The sequence below is a fragment of the Molothrus ater genome, chromosome 7 (assembly GCF_012460135.2).
Source record: "Molothrus ater isolate BHLD 08-10-18 breed brown headed cowbird chromosome 7, BPBGC_Mater_1.1, whole genome shotgun sequence".
NCBI classification, from domain to species: Eukaryota; Metazoa; Chordata; class Aves; order Passeriformes; family Icteridae; genus Molothrus; species Molothrus ater.
The window spans coordinates 29,075,294-29,093,739 of NC_050484.2; the positions used below are offsets into that span (position 1 = coordinate 29,075,294).

The 18,446-nt window shown below is 43.2% G+C and overlaps 1 protein-coding gene across 1 annotated transcript; it reads right to left on the bottom strand.

The window, feature by feature from the left end:
• Positions 1 to 2,008: 2,008 nt before the first annotated feature.
• LOC118688739 (protein mono-ADP-ribosyltransferase PARP14-like) lies at positions 2,009 to 18,265 on the bottom strand. The gene is given in 21 exon segments (XM_036386537.2): positions 2,009 to 2,716; positions 2,940 to 3,114; positions 3,685 to 3,830; positions 4,293 to 4,880; positions 4,980 to 5,198; positions 6,026 to 6,062; positions 6,064 to 6,194; positions 7,075 to 7,137; positions 7,688 to 7,837; positions 8,729 to 8,810; positions 9,804 to 10,025; positions 10,310 to 10,543; positions 11,391 to 11,791; positions 11,794 to 13,647; positions 14,553 to 14,789; positions 15,699 to 15,983; positions 16,144 to 16,341; positions 17,044 to 17,118; positions 17,737 to 17,770; positions 17,850 to 17,956; positions 18,058 to 18,265. Coding segments are annotated over 21 exon segments (5,721 nt in total). The 5' UTR covers positions 18,251 to 18,265; the 3' UTR covers positions 2,009 to 2,426.
• Positions 18,266 to 18,446: the final 181 nt, after the last annotated feature.

The following is an 18,446-nucleotide window of genomic DNA, read 5'->3' on the forward strand; positions in this document are numbered from 1 at the left end:
AAATGCCCTGCTCGCCCCTCTGCCGGGGGCTGGCAGCCGCTCTCGCTGCTGTCCCAGGAGTTCTCCCACCCGCTCTGCAAGAGGACAATCCTCACACAGATTCGAGGCATTTCATTCATCTACAGCTCTGCACAGAGTAGGGGGCTAGGTGGCAAATCCACAAAGCCAGCATAGAGACTACCAAAACTTTAGGGAAAAGTGGCATTAATGTTCATTGGCTACAGGTTACTTACTTCTCTTCTTAATAAGTATTCTATCTTCTGTTGATTAATGATTCTCTTGCTTCTCATGCCAATTAGTTCATATGCTCAGTCTTTCTCTTCTTTTTGGGTCAGTGGGCCATGAGTTGGTGGTCATGATCTCCCCTTGCTGGAATTACCTTAAACCAGTAAGAGCTGATACAGCATGCTTGCTGAGTTGCCTTTATTAGTTTCTTCCTTATCTTGAGGCTTCTGCCAAATGTCCTTGTGGCCTTTAAATCCTGCATTCTTTGTGCCCACTATCAATGGTAAATCCTTCTCCCCAAGCCTTGTTAACCTCCTCCTAAGTCTCAAATCACTGAAACATGTTAAACCCTAAACCTTAACAAGGCAATTCTACTTACAAACAATTTGTTTTCCTAATACCTGGACATGAGTTAGAGCTTACTTGCTAGCTACCTGTTTATTGGATGAAATCTCCTCTCTTGTTAATTAAACTTGAGAGTGTACAAAGATCAAACACCAAAGAACATGGTTCCTGAAGGAAGTTTTTACATATTTCACATTTTGCATCATTGCTGCCAGAGGAACAAGATCAGGGTGGAACAAGTTGTGTCAGGGGAGATTAGGTTGGGTATCAGGAAAAGTTCTTCACTCAGATGGTGGTTGTGCACTGGTAAAGGCTCCCCAAGGAAGTGGTCACAGCACCAAGCCTGGCAGCATTCAAAAAGGATTTGGACAATACTCTCAGGAATATGGTGTGACTCAGGGGGATGTCCTGTGCAGGGCCAGGAGCTGCACTTGGTGATCCTTGTGGGTCCCTTCCAATTCAGGCTATTCAATGACTCTTGGTCCCTTTGTAGACTCCTGCCTCTGGCCTTTGCCTGTTAGAATAAGCCCATTTGGAAAAGCAGCATCTGTCACTCATGGTCTGCACAAAACCCAGGGTGACAGGTTTCTGCTCCAGGCTTTATGCCCTAGACACCTGTAGGAAAAGCACTGGTGAAAAACACCTTGGTGTCCTCTGCAGCTTCTTGTGACGCTGGGGAAGCTGAGACCTGATGCAGTACTGGCTCCTGGAGAGAATGGTCACACTGGTACCAGTGACCCATCAGCAGCAATGAAGCACCTGGAGCCATCTCCTCTGGCTCCTGGCAGGCTGATGAACCACTGCCCACAGGTATTTGTTACGGGGACTTAATAAGTTTATTCACTGTCTAAGCAAAACTTAAAGACTTTTGGCCCCCATACCAATACCTTGATCTCCAGCTCTAGGTTAAATTGGTTTCAACACACTTGATCTCAACAGTCAGCAATTTTCAGTGGTTAAAAAACAGAACTTTTGTAACTACTGAAAAAGTTTTTTTTTACATAGTAAAAAGCAAAAAAGCCCAAAGGGAGCAGCTCCACTGCTGTCACAGAAGGATGGGATGTACAAATGCACAGCCTGAGGTTTATAGCTCTACTGAGATACTTGACTTGCATATTTGTGTTATTTCACACCCCTTCCCTAGAAAAGGTGTCCCTTGGCCACAGTTACCCTACAGTATCCAGGGTAAAATTGTAACAGTAACCTAACTATGTAAAGAAAGCATTGGAAGATTTTTTTCTTAATCATACAACCAAGTAAGTCAAACCCAATACATTCAGAGGAGCCAAAGGCTTCTCAAAGTTGGGGGTTCTGCAAAGCAGCAGGGTTATTGTATTTAAAAACAAGTCATTCCACATCTGTAATGTCAAGTTCATTGAAGTTCACTGGTTAAAAACCAATGCTAAATGTTCAAAGAGGTTTAGACAAACACAAGCTATTTAGTACAACTGGTTCATTTATTGAAAACTGCTCTAACATAACTTGTTATGAGATTGTCACAGAGTGTAAGAAGGCATCAGAAATGCAACACTGAACAGTCCATGGCTGCATTATCCCTTCCAATTCCCCACCAGCAATTAGGAAGACCCTAAGGCTGTGTGGCTGATACAGTACAAAGGCTCACTACGTAATCTAAAAGAGGATTGCAGTACAATATTGTGCTCAAGTCTTAATACATTCTGCTGCTCAAGTGTAAACAAGCTTCAGGGGGATCAGAAATTGCCAGAGATTGCTTAAATCAACTCAGAATTTAATTTGACATAATTCTTTATTATTTTTGTTGTGTGCTTTGTTAAAGATGTTTCTATCCTACATAAAGGCTGAAAGGCATGCAGTTGTGGCTGCAATCAAAATACTTACTTAGAGAAAGTGATAAGGTATTCTGGGTAAGCTTGAATGTCATTAAAAATTATGAACATGGAAGGCTGGTTCACGTTATCAGTTGAACTATCATACAGATCTATAGAGTCGCTAACATTTTTTTTTGCTGGAGTAATTGATCCTTTTTTCCCCAGAGAATATTCTCCAACAAGGACTCGGGCCAAGTACATGTACTTCTTCCCATTCCCATCTGATTTACAGTAGATGTCGTTGGCAGAATAGCTGGCATTAACAGCAAAGTACGTTCCGTTTCCAAAGTTTGCAGCTGTAGTCAGAAAAGCAAAGGTTTGTGAGTGTTTCAGTAGCAACAACTCCTTATCTGCCACCTTCAGAGCCTGTGAATCTCTGGACAACTCTGCTTTTTATTTGCAATAGGGAGATACAAATTGCATAAATAATTTTGCATACAAGGTAAGGCTATACATGGCATGGCAAATCACTCCTATCCCTATACAGGGAAACAAGAGTTGTTTTGAAAGTTACATTACCGTGCATTCCAGCATAGCTCCGGTTAAATCCTTTTTTGTTAATAAGGGTTAATGACTCCTGACTTGTCCCATGAAACAGAAGCCTCTCATTATTTCTGTTGCCGTTTTTTTCATCTATTTCACACTTTTTTATTTGGTAGCTTTGCCATAAATATTGGTTCTGTACCCTTTCAATCTGTGGAGTTTGAATGTAAGACAGAAAGAAAGAAAGAAAGAAAGAAAGAAAGTGGGTAGGTTGCTGCCATGAAAAAAATTGGCCTATCAGTCATTCTATCTGCTTCCAAGAGTCCCCTCTTAGCTCAAATACACTTATATCAGATGATGAAAAAAGTTAGTCAAATCCTTCCAAACTTTGGCATGGCAGATAGCAGAACCCAGCCCAAACCATGAGACAAACACTTCCTGGGAAACAATACAGGATCTTTTCACAGGTTTCCAGGCTGTAGATGCCTGCTGGACCTGCACAGCACACATGGCTTATGTGGGCAAAACATGTGCTCTGCTACAGCAAAAACCATTCCAAGGAAGAGCACTCTCCCCTGGAGCTGAAGAAGTGACTGCTTAAGAGCTGCTCCAAATACCTCAACTGCAACATTAAACTGATTAAAGCTGAATAAAGTTAATGACAGCCAGAAAGACTTGTCCCAACTTTAGAAATCCATGGGGAATTTCTTTTTCTGTTATCAGTATCCTTCGTCACTTGCCATTAAGTTAGTTATGCTCAGAAATGATGACTTGCTTTTACCTTTTGAATTCTGAATAACGGACAGGTCTGCAGAAACCTTTCTTGCACATCTGTATACTCTCTTGAGCCTGGTTTTAGTTCCACTATTTTGAGTTGCTCATTTTCCATAGGGTCCCACGTTGGAGGGAGTCCTGTTGACTTTTGATCTGCAGAAGAAACACGATCAATCATTTTCACCCAAATCCTCTGCCTAAAATTAAACATGACCTGCTACAAATCCTTCTAGAAGTCTACACATCTTGCTTACAGATGACTCAGAAAGAAAGATCTCCTTGTATTGTAAAGGACCAGCAGTAAATGGAAGAGGGTATGGCTCAAGAACAGAAGTGAGCTGAGATCTAGCATGACAATTGCTACATTAGAAGATGATTGCCAGTAAGCCTGCTAAGAACATCAGAACACATTACTCTCTTTTCAAAACATTTGAAATAGCTGCTAAGTTCTTTTATTTCCCAATTTGGCTCCTTTCTACATTCTCCAGAAAAGCACCTGCACAAAGCTTTTAACATGTATTTTAAATATTCTCATCATTCCCTTTTCTTTTCTCTTACTGGATGCAACCAGGTTGTTTCATGGGAACATCAGTCTGTCAAGATGCTTTTCCTTACCTTCAGATTTGTCAATACGTTTAATGGATATCTGTCCTCCTTGGGCACCCACAGCAGTCTTGCGTTCCATATCCACTGTGTATATTCGCCCACCAATGATGACTTCAACAATTTTCTGCTTTGTCTTGTAAGCATTTTCCAACACCACATTTGTGAGACTGTTGAAGGGTACATAGGAATCCTTTTCACTGTATTTCCATTCAAATGAACTTTGTAGAAGTTTTGCCTGGGCCTCTTTAGCAGCTTTTATTTTGCGGATCATTTTATGAACAGCTGAAGAAGCCTGGCAGACATCTTTTGCAACCCCTGTAATTTCAATAGAGGTATTCTTCAAATTAAGACAAATTTTTACTTTCTTTCCTAGGTCATCCAGTTCTTCAATCTCTTCTTCATCGAAATAAGAGATAGTCTCGTCTACAATTTCTGTATGAGATTGTTCGCTGGAAATTGCACTTCTCAGCCACTTTTCAGCTTCTTCCACTTCTTTTTTATTTTCACCACAAATCTGCACAACAGCAGGGTCGATTTTCTTTTCTAAAACCACTTTAGTTTTTTCCTTTGGGGAATGTTTCTCAGAGCTCCAGAGTGCTACATTGAAATACATAAATATTGTCATTAATATTAATCTCTTTTAGCTGGTGCTAAACAGATTGATCTATAACCTGTATTTAAGTGACATCTACTTACATTTACTCATGTGATATACCTTCGAAACAAACAATTTGATTTGTGATGCAGCAGACTGTTCTCTTTTCTGCATGCTTGCTTGGAACACACTCATCAGATGTGGCTGAAAGATGACAACTTTAATAGTTTTCACAGATGTGGCAGGATTCTTTTTTGCAAAGTCAGTTACTGCATCTATCATGTCGCCAGCTACCTCAGCTGGATTGCGGCGTGCCTCTCCTGAAAAAAGTTGCAGATATTTTGCTCTAGAAAGTGTTAATAACTGTTACAGATAATTAAAACATCTTTAAAAGAAGAGCTATGAACACACCCACACAATCACCTGGATCATAAACAGGTTGAGAATAACATCAGGCTGGCAATCAAGAAAGGTTTCTCTATTTGTGAGGAAAAGAAAGTTGGAGACTACCTCTCCAGTAAGGGAAAAATGGGAGTTTCCTTTTGTTGGCTTGGCAACCAATCAGGTTATGATGTAGATGATATGGCTTGGGTAACTAACACGCCACGGGCCTGCTGCTCAGTGACCCAGTAGTCCATTCCTTGCTCAAAATGCAAGCCTAGTTTTATTCATGCAAGAGGTTCCTACGTGCATGGGCTGCAGTTCTGGATTCTCAAGAACAAGAGAAGAAAAAGGGCCAATCTGGGCTTTTTGACATTTTTATCAATCCTACTTGCGCAGCTGCTGGCCAGAGTTCCATCACCTACTGACTTCAGCAATGGAGAAGTAGGCCCCTGGCTACTCTCTGATGAGCTGCCCACACATACAAGGCTGCAGGTTCTTCAGCAAGCACAGACATGCCTTTGAATCCCTGTTAGCAAGGAAGTACTGGCTTTAGAAAACTCATGCTCTTGATTACTAGATCACTGTAAGGAGTGGAGATTTCTAGCTTTCATAAGCCTCTTAACAGCATTTTTAAAGACTGCATACTTCCAAATATATCTTCACCAAATAATAACCTCTCCAGATAAATCAAACTCATCACTTGAGCCCTGAGATCAGCAGAATCACATGCACTGAACCCTTTTCAGAAAAGGGAGACGCAGACCTGTTCCAATTGCTGGGAAGATGACAGAGGTGTACTGCCTGCAGGTCACACTCCTGGAGCACCTGGGAAACCAGGGACCTGATATCACTTTGGTAAACAAAATGCATTATGTTTTTGCATGGCAGGTTTCCTGCCTGGGTGATGATATAGTTCTTGTCAGTTTGCTGGGCTGAAACATAAGTAGGAAAAAATAATCAACAATTATCCCCAATATAGATGTGTACTAGTCTTCATTAGGAAATAAGAAATGCTGAGAAATATGCCCCAGGATAAGCTTTTGTCTCCTTCCATAAAGTGAGCAACCCCTTCACCCAATTTGCTCTTCCGAGGCACAAGAGCTCAGTTTATTTTTGTAAAATATTTGCCTCCTTTGGCAAATAAATTTATTATGTGCCTTTGTTTGTCAGGTTTGCTCAGTAAACTTGAAGAACTTCATGCAGACTGGCAGTCTGTCTACACACACACACACACACACACACACAAATATGCCATCTACCTGCAGGCCACCTAGCCCTCTTGGCCTATGCAAGAACAGCTTGTTTACCTCAGATCTCTTCCCCATAGTTCTCTTCCTTTGGTTGATCTTCCAAGCTGATCTCCACACCTGCATATTTCCCACTTCCCTTATTTTCTGCCAGTTTAAACCACATACTCATCCATCTTTACTCCTCTTGCATTATAGCTGCTGTCCAACAGCTGTATTTGGCCTACAAATGGTTTCTCTATTAATATTTTTGCCAGCATCACCCCTTGCTCATCGCTCTGTTTGATGTTGACTGTTTTTATCAAGGAAATCTTTATTGGAATAAGAGGATAACAATAGATTTGGATCTTTATGTATGCTCAGAAGCTGTCTCTTCCTGAAGATTTTTCTTTTTCTTCCCTCATTAGATGTTTTACAAATACCATATAAACTGATTAAAAACTAGTTGCTGTAACACAGTGTGTAATACAGATGGAACTACAGTAGTCGGTACTGAGAAAATATTCCAAGACATTCTCTGCCATGCATTAACACCTTTGGAAAGGTCAGAAATGTTGTACCATACCTAGTACACCACATTCATCTTCAACTGCTTTTCCAGCACCATTCAGAATTGCTCTGGAGACACCTTAAATGAGAAGAGCAACATGGATCCACTGTTACTGCTGTTAAAGTCCCATCTGAGGCAGAACTGTATGCCTCATCACATCTAAAAATGTCTCATTTCTGATAACATTACAGATGATAAATTTAAAGCAAAAAATGTCTCATTTCTGATAACATTACAGATGATAAATTTAAAACAGTGTAGCCAAAATTTTAGCCTTATATGCTTTTCAATTCAAATTGATGTTTTGAGTACCTAACAAGTTTCACTAAGGTCAAAACCTCACTAACATTTGTCTTCTACTTTAGTCTAAGAGGTGTTCTATAAAAAGATTTTTAGTTTCCTTTTCTGCAAGGGAGTCTTAAACATGCTGTCCTGTAACATAGATAAACAAGTGGATAAAGTTCAGACACTCCCTAGTTGAACTTTTGTACCCTAAGAAGCAAAACAGAAACAACACTGTGAAGCAAATAAAAGGCTTTAAAGCATTGAAGAAAAATACTTGCTCCTCTTCCTTCCCAGCCCTTCCAAGCACACATACTTTTTTCACACATAATATCAATTAAAATACCTGTTTTGAGGCTGAAGGTTTGGTTTGTTATGTTTACAATGGCATCTCCCTCCTCCTTGGTAATATCACCTTCTGCCACCAGGAACACCACGGAGCCAATTGTCATTTCAGGCACATTGTGTGCTGAGGTTGAAGGGACGGCAGAAAATGCTGCAAGGAAAGAAATACAGACCCTGAGCAGAAAGGAGTGATTGGGTACAATGCCTACAGAGACCACAGTCTGGCTACAGATTCGGCCTGTGGAAAGGATTGCCTGCCATGCTAACTGAAAATCATTCCTTCTCACACGAGTCTGTACTCAACCTGCACTCATTCCCATCATTTCTGTCATGGCAGGATGGCAGGCAAAATGTTATGCAGACACTACTTAGTGACATTTTACCATTGCAAAACTCCAATGCAAGAGAGCAGCAAACTTTCCAAATCTCCCTGCCTTTTTCCTGTGTCTCCCAGAGTTTCCAGGCAGGTTTTCTACTTCTTGAAAAGGTGGAACTTTCTACCCATGTGTTATTTGTAAAATCATAATTATGATTTCAACATGTAACTCATTTTTCTACAGGCTGCAGTTCCATTAAGATGGATAATACCAAAGACATTTCAGTTTGGTTTTGCTATTCATCTGAACACGTAAGAGATTTAAGAGTATTTCAAAAAGACCACTTCAACACACATAGCCAGGATCTCACCTGCCTTCCCAGGACAGAGGAAGACACTGCCTTGTTCACAGTTTAACCTACTGCTGCAGCAATAAAAGAAAAAGCACTGCTTATGCCCTTGACACCTTATAGCTTCTGCTGTTCTGATTTTGAGGGGCGCTATTCAGATACAGAATCACAGGAACGCTTTTTTTCTAATACTATTTCAGACATAACAGACACTCAGCCTGAAAATACTGCTTTCACAGCAGCCACTCAGACTTTGGGAATGACATGTTCACCAAGCAAGTACCTAAATATACATAATGAATGCATTCCCTGGAATACTTGGAAAAAATAATAAAAAAAAATCAGTAGGCACACAGCTTCTGTGAATAAACCTTACCTGTGCTTTGGCTCGCGTCATTTGGAGAAGCCTTCAGCCCTTTAACAGCCACAGACCTGCTTTCAAGTTCATCTGAAAATTCCTAGGGAATGAAATTACAATCAACCCCTCTAGAAGTCTCCACACAGTAAAAATAAAGGTTTGAAAAGCAAAGTTAAAAAGTATTTAGAAACAACTAAATTGAAATTACTTCACATCATCTGCCACAATACTGATGGCAAGTCCTGACAGATATTGTTCTCAGAGAGCAAGGCTGTTCAGTGTGAGCAACACAAAATCACAAATAACTGAGCCAAACCCTAGTTACCATTCCACAGGGATACAGCAGCAGAAGGCATCCATACAGTGAGTGAGTAGTTCACACTAGCTCAGCTCTCACAGGGAATGCCACCCTTCTCTAGGCACAATAGCTCAGGCTTTGACACAGTAGCCTTCAAGTTTAGCCTTTCAAAATGTATTGAAAGCTCTTGCACAAAGTACAGAAGGCAACAGATGTAGACACACCTATCTGGACATCAGTTCACAGTGTGACTGCTCTCTTTCGGTGTGAAATGAGTAACTCGAGTGTGGATATAGAAAATTTCTGCTAAGGGGACACTGAAGAGAGGGGGATGCAGGATACTTATATGTTTCTACTGGAGAAGTTTACCAGCACAGCAATCCTAGCACAATGATTCCTCCTAAAAAGACACCAGCACTCCATCAAAAGCACACCTGTTTGCCAAGGGTGCAGGCACTGAAGCAGCAGTTTCAGCAAACTTGTCTGACCTATAGGCTGAAGAATTAGGCGAGTTCATGAGATAAAGAGTAATTACACTTTTGTATGTATTATTCTCAGGAAACAGAAAAGGATAGGAAGGGAGCAGGACTGTACTCGGTATGTGGGTGACCATGGGAGGTAGAACCAAAAAGACAACTTTCAGTATATATGATCTAGAGACTGTCACCAAACTTTTTCTTTAGTGTAAGAACAAGCACTTTGCAGATTCTTTGAATATCATCAGATAGCCAAGTATCATAAGACAGATTCACATACACCATGATATAATAGAGAGAGGAAACCACAGTAACTCACCTGAATATTAGCTGTGTCTTTTGTGTGCAACAGGAAGTGAACTTCTTCAAGAGAATTCACTCTGTTTTCACTACTGAATTCAAACACTTTGTCAAACAATAATTTAGCAACAACAGATCTCGGGAATTCTAAATTCCCTGTCCCAATTGCTGGAAAAGTAATTGATTTCAAAGACAGTTCTTCAGCAATCTCCAGGCATTGTGTGATTATGTCACCCAAGACCTGTAAAGCACAATTATTTTTTCAGTTACTGGAGGTAATTTTTTCCCAGTAAGTGTAATGTAACCCCTTCCATTTCAGCTATCTCTTAATATTAAAATACAATTAATTCCATACACAAGGAATTCACAAGGAATTTATTAGTCAATAAGGGATCAGCCCACAGTTAAAAAAGAGTGCATCAAACTCTCTCATCTTCTATGACCCTGTCTCTCATTTCAGAGGAAAAGTGGCATTAAACACACTATAAATCCCAGAAAAAGTCAGGCAAATAAAGACCCTTTTACCTTTGCAGGTGTGTTTTTCTGGGACCACGCAGGTACCACAGCATGAAGCACAACACTGCAAGCCAGATTGTAACCTTTAGTTTTCAACACAGATCCTTCCTCAGGTATTCTTCCTCCACCTTCTTTGCTCAAGCCTGTCTGAAGCATTGGCCCTGCCTTGCTCAGCAAAGCTTTACCAAGTGGCCCTTTGTCAAGCTGGAGATCTTTGCCAACACTGACGACAACAACGGATGTCTGAAAAACACACAAGCAAAAACTCTAGCTTGTCAATATCAAATTTAAATTTTGCATTGGATAATCAAATACAGCCTGCCTGATGGTCTACAAGGTAAATTTTTGGGACAGCAACCAGAGAGAACAAAGTTTTGGAAAAAAACAGAAATTATGCTCAATTCTAATATCACAAGCCTGCCCAAAGAAAGACAAAACTGAGTTAACAATGAAATTCAGCCTAATGGGAGTGACAATTCTGCATTCCTTGTTTATTCATTCTGCCTCCATTTGAAAAACATTTGTGCAAATTTGTTCTCAAAGAGAGGCTCACAGACCAAAATCTGAGTTCACTGAGGTAGGCAGGGCCTCCCATGTATGGCTGGTTTAGGGGGACAAGAAGACACTGAAGACAAACAAGACTTGGGGTAATCTAAGGAGAAAGAAGTGAGAAAAGCAGTAACTTATGAATGAGAGAAGTACAAAGGGCACTGAACATTGTGTCAAACCCTATATTTAGCTCCTCAGGAAGGGTCCCATACACATTTTAACATATATTCTGCCCTGGCCAACTGGAGAGCTGCATGCACAAGCTGTGGGAGGCATCCACTCCTCAGAGATTTTGCAGAAGGGTCCCGGATGGAGTTGCTTCCAGTACTGGCAATCCCAGTAAAGTATCTATCAGCCAGCTAACAGAAATTCAGTGCAGGAGGCAACCAGAAATCAATGATCAAAATCACTGGTTCTCCACAGGAAGTGCAATACCAACTGCATGACTACAAATGACATTGGTTTTGTGATTGTTAGTTTTAAAAAAAGACACAAAAAGCCCCACTTTTTATTTCAAAAGGAGATAATTTAGAACACTTACTGCAGCATCTTCAATGCTTCCTGTTTGCAGGACGATGTGAAGGCCTTCCCGAGTTGTTACGAATGCGAAGTTATTAATATGCTTGGAAGCTCTCCTCTGCCTGGGTTGAGGAACTGAACTGACATGATCCAGTGGCCTGTAGGAAGCTGAAGACTCTGAAAACACTTCTCTAAATGCCTTGCTGAAAGCCTGAATGCTATCCTGTGCAAAACCCACAAGATGAACCTCCTTCAAGCTGCTGTTCCCCTTGGACTCTTCCAAGGTCTCCTTAATGGAGGATACAATGGAATAAGTACACAGCTCCATCGGGAAGCCAAAAATCCCTCCACTTATAGCAGGCAGAGCTATGGAACGATGCTTGTGCTTTTCAGCTAGTTGTAGACATTTTTTCACTGTCTTCTCAACAGGTTCACACACATTTCTGGACTCTCCCTGCTCCACCTGGGCCCGACAGCGTGGATGACATTCTTGCAGGGCAGTCTCCCGGCGCATGTCATCACTGCGTCACCAGGCTGCAAATTCCCCTGCCTCCTCACCAGCTCATTGCACTCCTCCTGCAGTGCTGGCCCAGCTGCCCTTGACAGTGCCTCAGCCAGGCCACCAATGTGGTTTAGGTCTTCATTAGATGCATTCACCACAACATCAACAGGATGAGTGCTCAAGTCAGCTTTATAAAGCGCTATTACAGTTTCACCCATGGTCACCTGCATATGGAGTTTGCCTCTGTTACTGTGTTGTTTCTGTTCTTTCAGCTGTTCTTCTGGCTGCTCTTCCAGTAGGACTAAACACTTGTACTCTTCTTTTATATGGGGGGCCAAAAGGTGTGCTTGCTCTTTTATATATGCCTTGGCTCCTGGCAAGTCAATCACCACGCGCTTAAAATGCAAGCCAGACAGAATTCGCTCAACTAAGCTGACTCCCTCCAGCACTTTTGTCTTCGGCCCACTCAACAATATAATTTCATGGTTCTTCTGAGTGCTAAAGTCAACTTTCACACCTTTTTTTTGGAGGGCAGCCCAATCATTGACCTTCTCTTTCTTAAAAAACTTTATGAGTACCATTGGCTTCCCTTCAATGACCTTTTGCACCTGTGTGTTTTCATCTATAAAGCTGGAAAGTTCCTCAAAGGCTTTTGCTACAGCTTCAGAAAGACCAGCAATCATGATCTGACTCCCTGCCTGAGTGACTGCTACAGCTCCATTAGAGCAGTTTTCCTTGACTAGCATCTGCCATTCCTCCTTCTGGAGGACTGACTCATCCTCCAAAGTAATACTTTTGTGGTCCAGTTCTTTTTTTATTTCTTCCTCTGCTTTTAGGACATCTTCAGGAGCATTCCCTATCAGGATGATCTCTCCCGCACCAAGATCATAAAAGACTTTAATTTGTTTTGATATAAACAGGCTCTGTGACAGAGTTTCATTATCAATATGCTCTAAAAACTGAAAAATAGAAGGGTGGACATTAATTGCTTTCTTTGCCATTTTGAATACATGGTCAAGTATTTCTCCTTTTACTCTGTAAACTTCCTCAGGCACTCCAGATAGGTTAATGCTCTTCTCCAAATTATCATAAGTTATTTGCAGGTCTGGGAACTCTGTACAAAATTTTTCTTCCAGACCAGTAATCTGTAAAATTCCATATTCCCCTGGATTCACTGTCTTGACTTTCAGTTCAGTTTTTTGCTTTTCTCTTTCAATTTTTCTGGTGGTCTTTTTGATCAGAAGCTTCAGTTCTTGTTCAACCTTCCTCACAATTTCTTTTTCACCTACTAGAAAAAGTAATTCCTTGGAAATATTTGGGATCATCAGAACTTCATCATGGGGAAAGCTATTCCTAATGGGTTCCCACACCTCTGTGCTTACTTGACATTTAATTGCTTCATACTTTGATATGGTTTGTGAAAATGCTGTGGAAACTTCTTTTTTCCATGCCTTGACCAATCGAGATACTGATCTCTTCCGCTCAGAAAAAATAGCTGAAGGATGCAAAGTAACTGTTGGATCTGCACAGAGGGCATCAGGCCACACTGGCACACAATTACACTTTGCCATTTCATGATCTATTGCCTTAATTAAGCTACTATTTCCTTGCAAATAATTCCAGATATAGGGATCCAGAGGCAATGTAATTGGATCTGGTTTCTTTATCTGTGGCCCTTCCTTTCCATATAGAGCTGTTTCCAGTGAGGTGTAGTAAGGATAGACAAAGATTGGTGTTTTGTTGAGTGAATGCTTCTTTGCCAGGATATTTGTTACATCTAAAACAAACAAACAACCCCCAAAGTTATTAATGTCAGCACTTAAGATCTTCTCTTTTGTTCTGGGTTTGTTTTTTTTCATTGTTTGGAGCTTTAAAACTGTATTTTCTATATAATAGTGTTTGTTATTTTTAAAAACATTTTTAGATTAATTCCCTCCACTTCCCAAATAGAAATAATTCCAGATTTTTGACGAATTATTCATTTTAAATGCCAGAAACTGAGTTGAAGAGAGACAGTCAAGCACAACAGCATCCACCTCAGGGAGGAGGTGTGCCTAATCTCGGCCCCCACTTCTCTTATATGCTGTACTTGAAGTGCCCAGCTCCATAGCTGTCTGGGCTATTACTCACTGTTCAAACCACAGCTCCTCTGTTTTCCCAAAAGACCATGTCTTTCCTTCAACTCCTCATCAATTCTCCCCTTCACTGCAATGCCCCCAGCTTCTCCCTTGTCCTACACTTTTCACAGTCACTCATCTTTCTGCCACTGACTGAACAGCCCATAGCACCTGCTCTCCAGCCAAAAAGCTGCCCAAGGAATTATCCCGAGATGAGCCAGACTGGCATGTTGCCATGGGCAGCTGGTGCCCAAGATGGCAGGTGGGGGGAAATCCCCTGTGCCCAGGGGGCTGTGCACTCTCCATGGAACTCAAACTGCAACCTGAATTCTGTAAGAATCAAGGCCTGGGTGAAATAAACTGTCTAGAAAATGAAAAAATTCTATGCCTTATGGCCAGCTGGTCCAAAACTGAAGCTTGCACTCCACTTAGCACAAGACCTGTGGGCAAAGCACCACGTCTGCCATTTTACAAGGGCAAAGGAGGTATTTCTCTAGAAAATCCACATTTTTGTCTTTAAATTGGAGTTTCTCAAAGCAATAAGGGCTCTGCATTTCTGCATTACCTTTATGGTCACCAAATGTAATGATAGCTGCATCTTCATCAGGTAGCAGTTGAACATCCACGGGCTGTGCACCGCCGTACTTCTCATTTTCAAAGTAGACAGTTATGTAATGACTGGAGGTGCTGGGTGGTATATTTTCAGCCCTAACAGTTTTTGTTTGCTGAAGGCACCATGCAGTAATGTTTTGTTCCCTTGCTCTCTGGTTTTGATTCAGCTTTTCAGCAAATTCCTCTGCATCTAGAAAGAGAAAGGAGAAGAAAAAAGAAAAGATCAAACTCTGAGCTTGTTTTTCTACCATGATGTTAGCAGACTATCACTGTGTACACTGATCAAAGCACTGAATTACAAAATCAGTCCAGAGCTGCCCACAAAGCTACCTCTTTCCACATATTCAGTATCTGTCACTCAGTATTCCCCTCATGGTTGATTACAATTGTTGACTACAATGACTGCAGCAGGAATTTGCCACTGGTTTTCCCACTGACTGTCACTGGGTTCTTTAGCTCCAGCGAAAAAACAACATCAGGTTCATTTTTAGGCTATGGCTTCATACATAAATAATAAAACACAAGTTAACAATTCAAATTCTCTCCATTTTATGATAAATACATTCTCATTTCAGCTATTTCCCCCCTGTTATCCTCACAATAAAAGACAGTCAAATCACTTTTCCGTCTGTCAAGGAAAAATAATTAAGTTTCTTAAAGATTCACTTATTTCCTAAAGGATACACCAAAAATTTAGGACTGGAGCATGACTTGAGGGACAAATAATTTCTAAGGTAGAAAAACCTACACCTTCTCTGAAGGACACCTTTTGGCAAGGACAGCTTTTACCATTGTTCTGCTCTCAGACCAAGTACATCCTTCATTGCTTGTTTTAAGTTCTAGTTTGGTTTTAGTCCTACCTGTTGTGTTTACTATCAAAACCAGAGCTAGCTCTCTTTCTGACTTGCACTGGCCTCTCTATATCACGGATAAAGGTTATGGCATTAATTTAAGTGAAGTAAATCCTCCTTTAAAAGGACACAATATCAGATCAAACTTTAAAAATACAAAAGATAATACTTCCAGCTTAATCTCACTCACACACACACATACAAACATGTACCTAATAAAAAGAGCTTCAACTCTGACTCCTTCTTACCAGTATTTCCAGTAAAAGTAACTACAGCAGCAGATAACTCAGGTATCATTTCCACACTGAAGTCACCATCCTCCTCTGACAAGCCACTGACATTCTCTACCAGCAAAATTAACATGCAATCTTCGATTGTGTCCTTCACATTTTCCAGCACAACTCCAGTGGGAAGCAGGGATCCTTCAGAGTTCTCCACTTGGCAAGACTCCTGGGAAGTTGCCACTTGCCATGGCTTCACAACCAGATCCATTTTATTCAAGTGATGCTTTCTTTGTAAAACTTCTTGGGCATCTAGTCCCACAGAAAAACAGAGATGTCACAGCAGAGTAGCATGTTAAACAATAGCAACAATATACCATTTCTGCTTGGAGCAATGCCCACAGAGAGATCCTGCACCAGCAAAGGCCTATTTTTAAAAGGGAGCTTAGGCAGGGCAACACCCATAACATACCTTGCTCATCCTGAAAGGTGATGATCACTTGGTCATCCTTTTTGACACAGGACTCAATGGGCCCCCCACCAGACCTCCTTTTACTTTCAAAGTACATTTCCAAAAACTCATCTTCTATTTTCTCCCCAAAGGCAGTGGTTACTACTACAGCAGAATTCCTAGAGGTTGCTTTCTCTGCTTCCAATTTTTCACATGATTCTGAAATAAAAGATCACACCCTAATGCCTTAGGCAAAAGGTAAGAAGAAAACCAAGCTTCCCACCTTCCAAGCTTTCATACCACTTTTTGTTCAGATCACACTCAGGGGCAGGGAAAACAACAGGGTAAGAATCCCAAAGTTAAGCAGATCACTAGCAGGAGTTGCTGCATCAACACATAGGGAGGAAATGCTTCAGTTCGTCACCAGGCAAGGACAGCAGAAGTAAAAGATACAAAAGCTTCTTCACAAACACGCAGTGAGGGGAACCAGTGCTCCCCATTCACAGTTCCAGAGACAGCTGTGGGTCACCTGGGTTTTATACTTGCTGGCTGCCACGGCTGCTCAGGTGTACCCGTGGTACACAGCTCCCGATGCTCCGGCACAGGGCTGCCCCAGCAAGGCTGGCAGCCGCTGGGAAGGTCTGGGTAGGGACAGCCTCAGCCAGAACAAAGGCCAGCATTCACCGCTGTCCCCAAAGGAAGTGACCTGTCTGAGGCAGACAGTGAAGCGGGGGCTCTAAAGGGACTCACAGAAAGGAAAAAATACATTTATTTCTTTTAGCCTGGGATCACAATTACTACACTACATCAGACAAACAACACAAGCCACGAGGGTGACCAGGGCACTGCTGCAGCAGAAAGGTCCAGAAAACCAAAGGAGCAAGAATACAATGGTCACCACCAGGTAAGTGACACACTTACCTGTCTTCTCCTGCTGAGTACACACAGGAGTTTCCGTATTCTGGCAGATGGGAAGAGACACCTGGGGTCCATTATCTAGACATAAATGACAACAGTTTCTCAGTTGCTGGGTACTTCAAGAAGAAAAGAGACACATTAATGTACACCCAGGAGCTAACACAGCTTGAATTTTCATTTGACACTGTCAGAATCACAGACTTCTACAGATATCTCTATTTTTAAGCCAAAAGTTGAACTGGTTACAGAAAGACGCTGAGCTCAAGAAGCTTCGGGCATAATGTCAGCACACAGTCATGCTGCACGACCACCACTGCTGGTCCTGCCACGCAGTACAGCACTTTCCTCACACAAAATGCTGCACATGTGTGTGTATTAGCCAGATGTGTATTGAGTAGCTGTGCGTGCACTGATTGTGCCGTGTATGTGTGCGTGTGCGTCTGTATTAGCCGTGATAGCGTGGTCGGTCTGTCCGGCGCCTGGGATGTGGCTCGGGGACTGTGGCACCTTAGGAACTTCATAAGCTGGGAAGTGAAGGGGAGCGCTGGGGAGAAGAATCAAAGCGCTACAGCGCCGTTCGGCCGGCCCGGCCGAGCAGCGGCTCCGCTGCTTCCCCATGCCCGCTGCTCCGCAGGGCTCGCCGGGCCGGTGCCCCGCCAGCCCCGGAGCCCCCGCCGCTCGGGCCGCAGCTCCTACCTGGCGCCTGGGTCCCGCCGGCCGGACCCGCCTCCTGCAAGGGAACGAGAGGAGAGCGGTCACCAGCGGTCACCAGCGGTCACCCCGCCCGCCCGGACCCGCGCCCGCCTCACCTGCGCGGTGTCGCCGCCCGCGGGCAGCGCCGTGACCTGCAGCGACAGCCGCTCTCCGGACCCCCACACGAGCTCGTGGGCCGGCCGCCTCAGCACCCGCTCCCTCACTGCCAACAGAGCAGGCACCGGTCAGGGGGGTGCGGCCGCCCCCCGCCCGTCTGGCCGCGGGCATCGCCATCAGCCCCCCCGCCCCGGCCCGGCCGCTCACCCTCGGGGCAGGCGAAGCAGACGAGGATGGTCCCGCTGTCGTCCCCGGTCCGCAGCTCGCACTCGCCGCCGCCCGAGCGCTTCTGGCTCTGGAAGTAGCAGAGCAGCTTCTTCCTGAGCGAGGGCGGCGGCTCGGCGGGGCCCCAGTCCCCTCGCACCAGCAGCGGGAAGGAGCACGGCCGCTGCCCCTCCATGGCTGCCCGGCCGCTCCTCTCCCGCCGCTTTCGCTTTCGGTTCTCGGAACCCGCGACGCCTGGGGCTCCGCCCAGTGCCGGGAACCGGCCTCCGCCTCCGGGCCCATCGGGCGGCCGGCGGTCCGGGGCTCCGCCGCGCCTCCTCACGGGACAGGACAGGCCTCTCGCAGCCCCCGGCGCCTCCACAGAGCCGTAC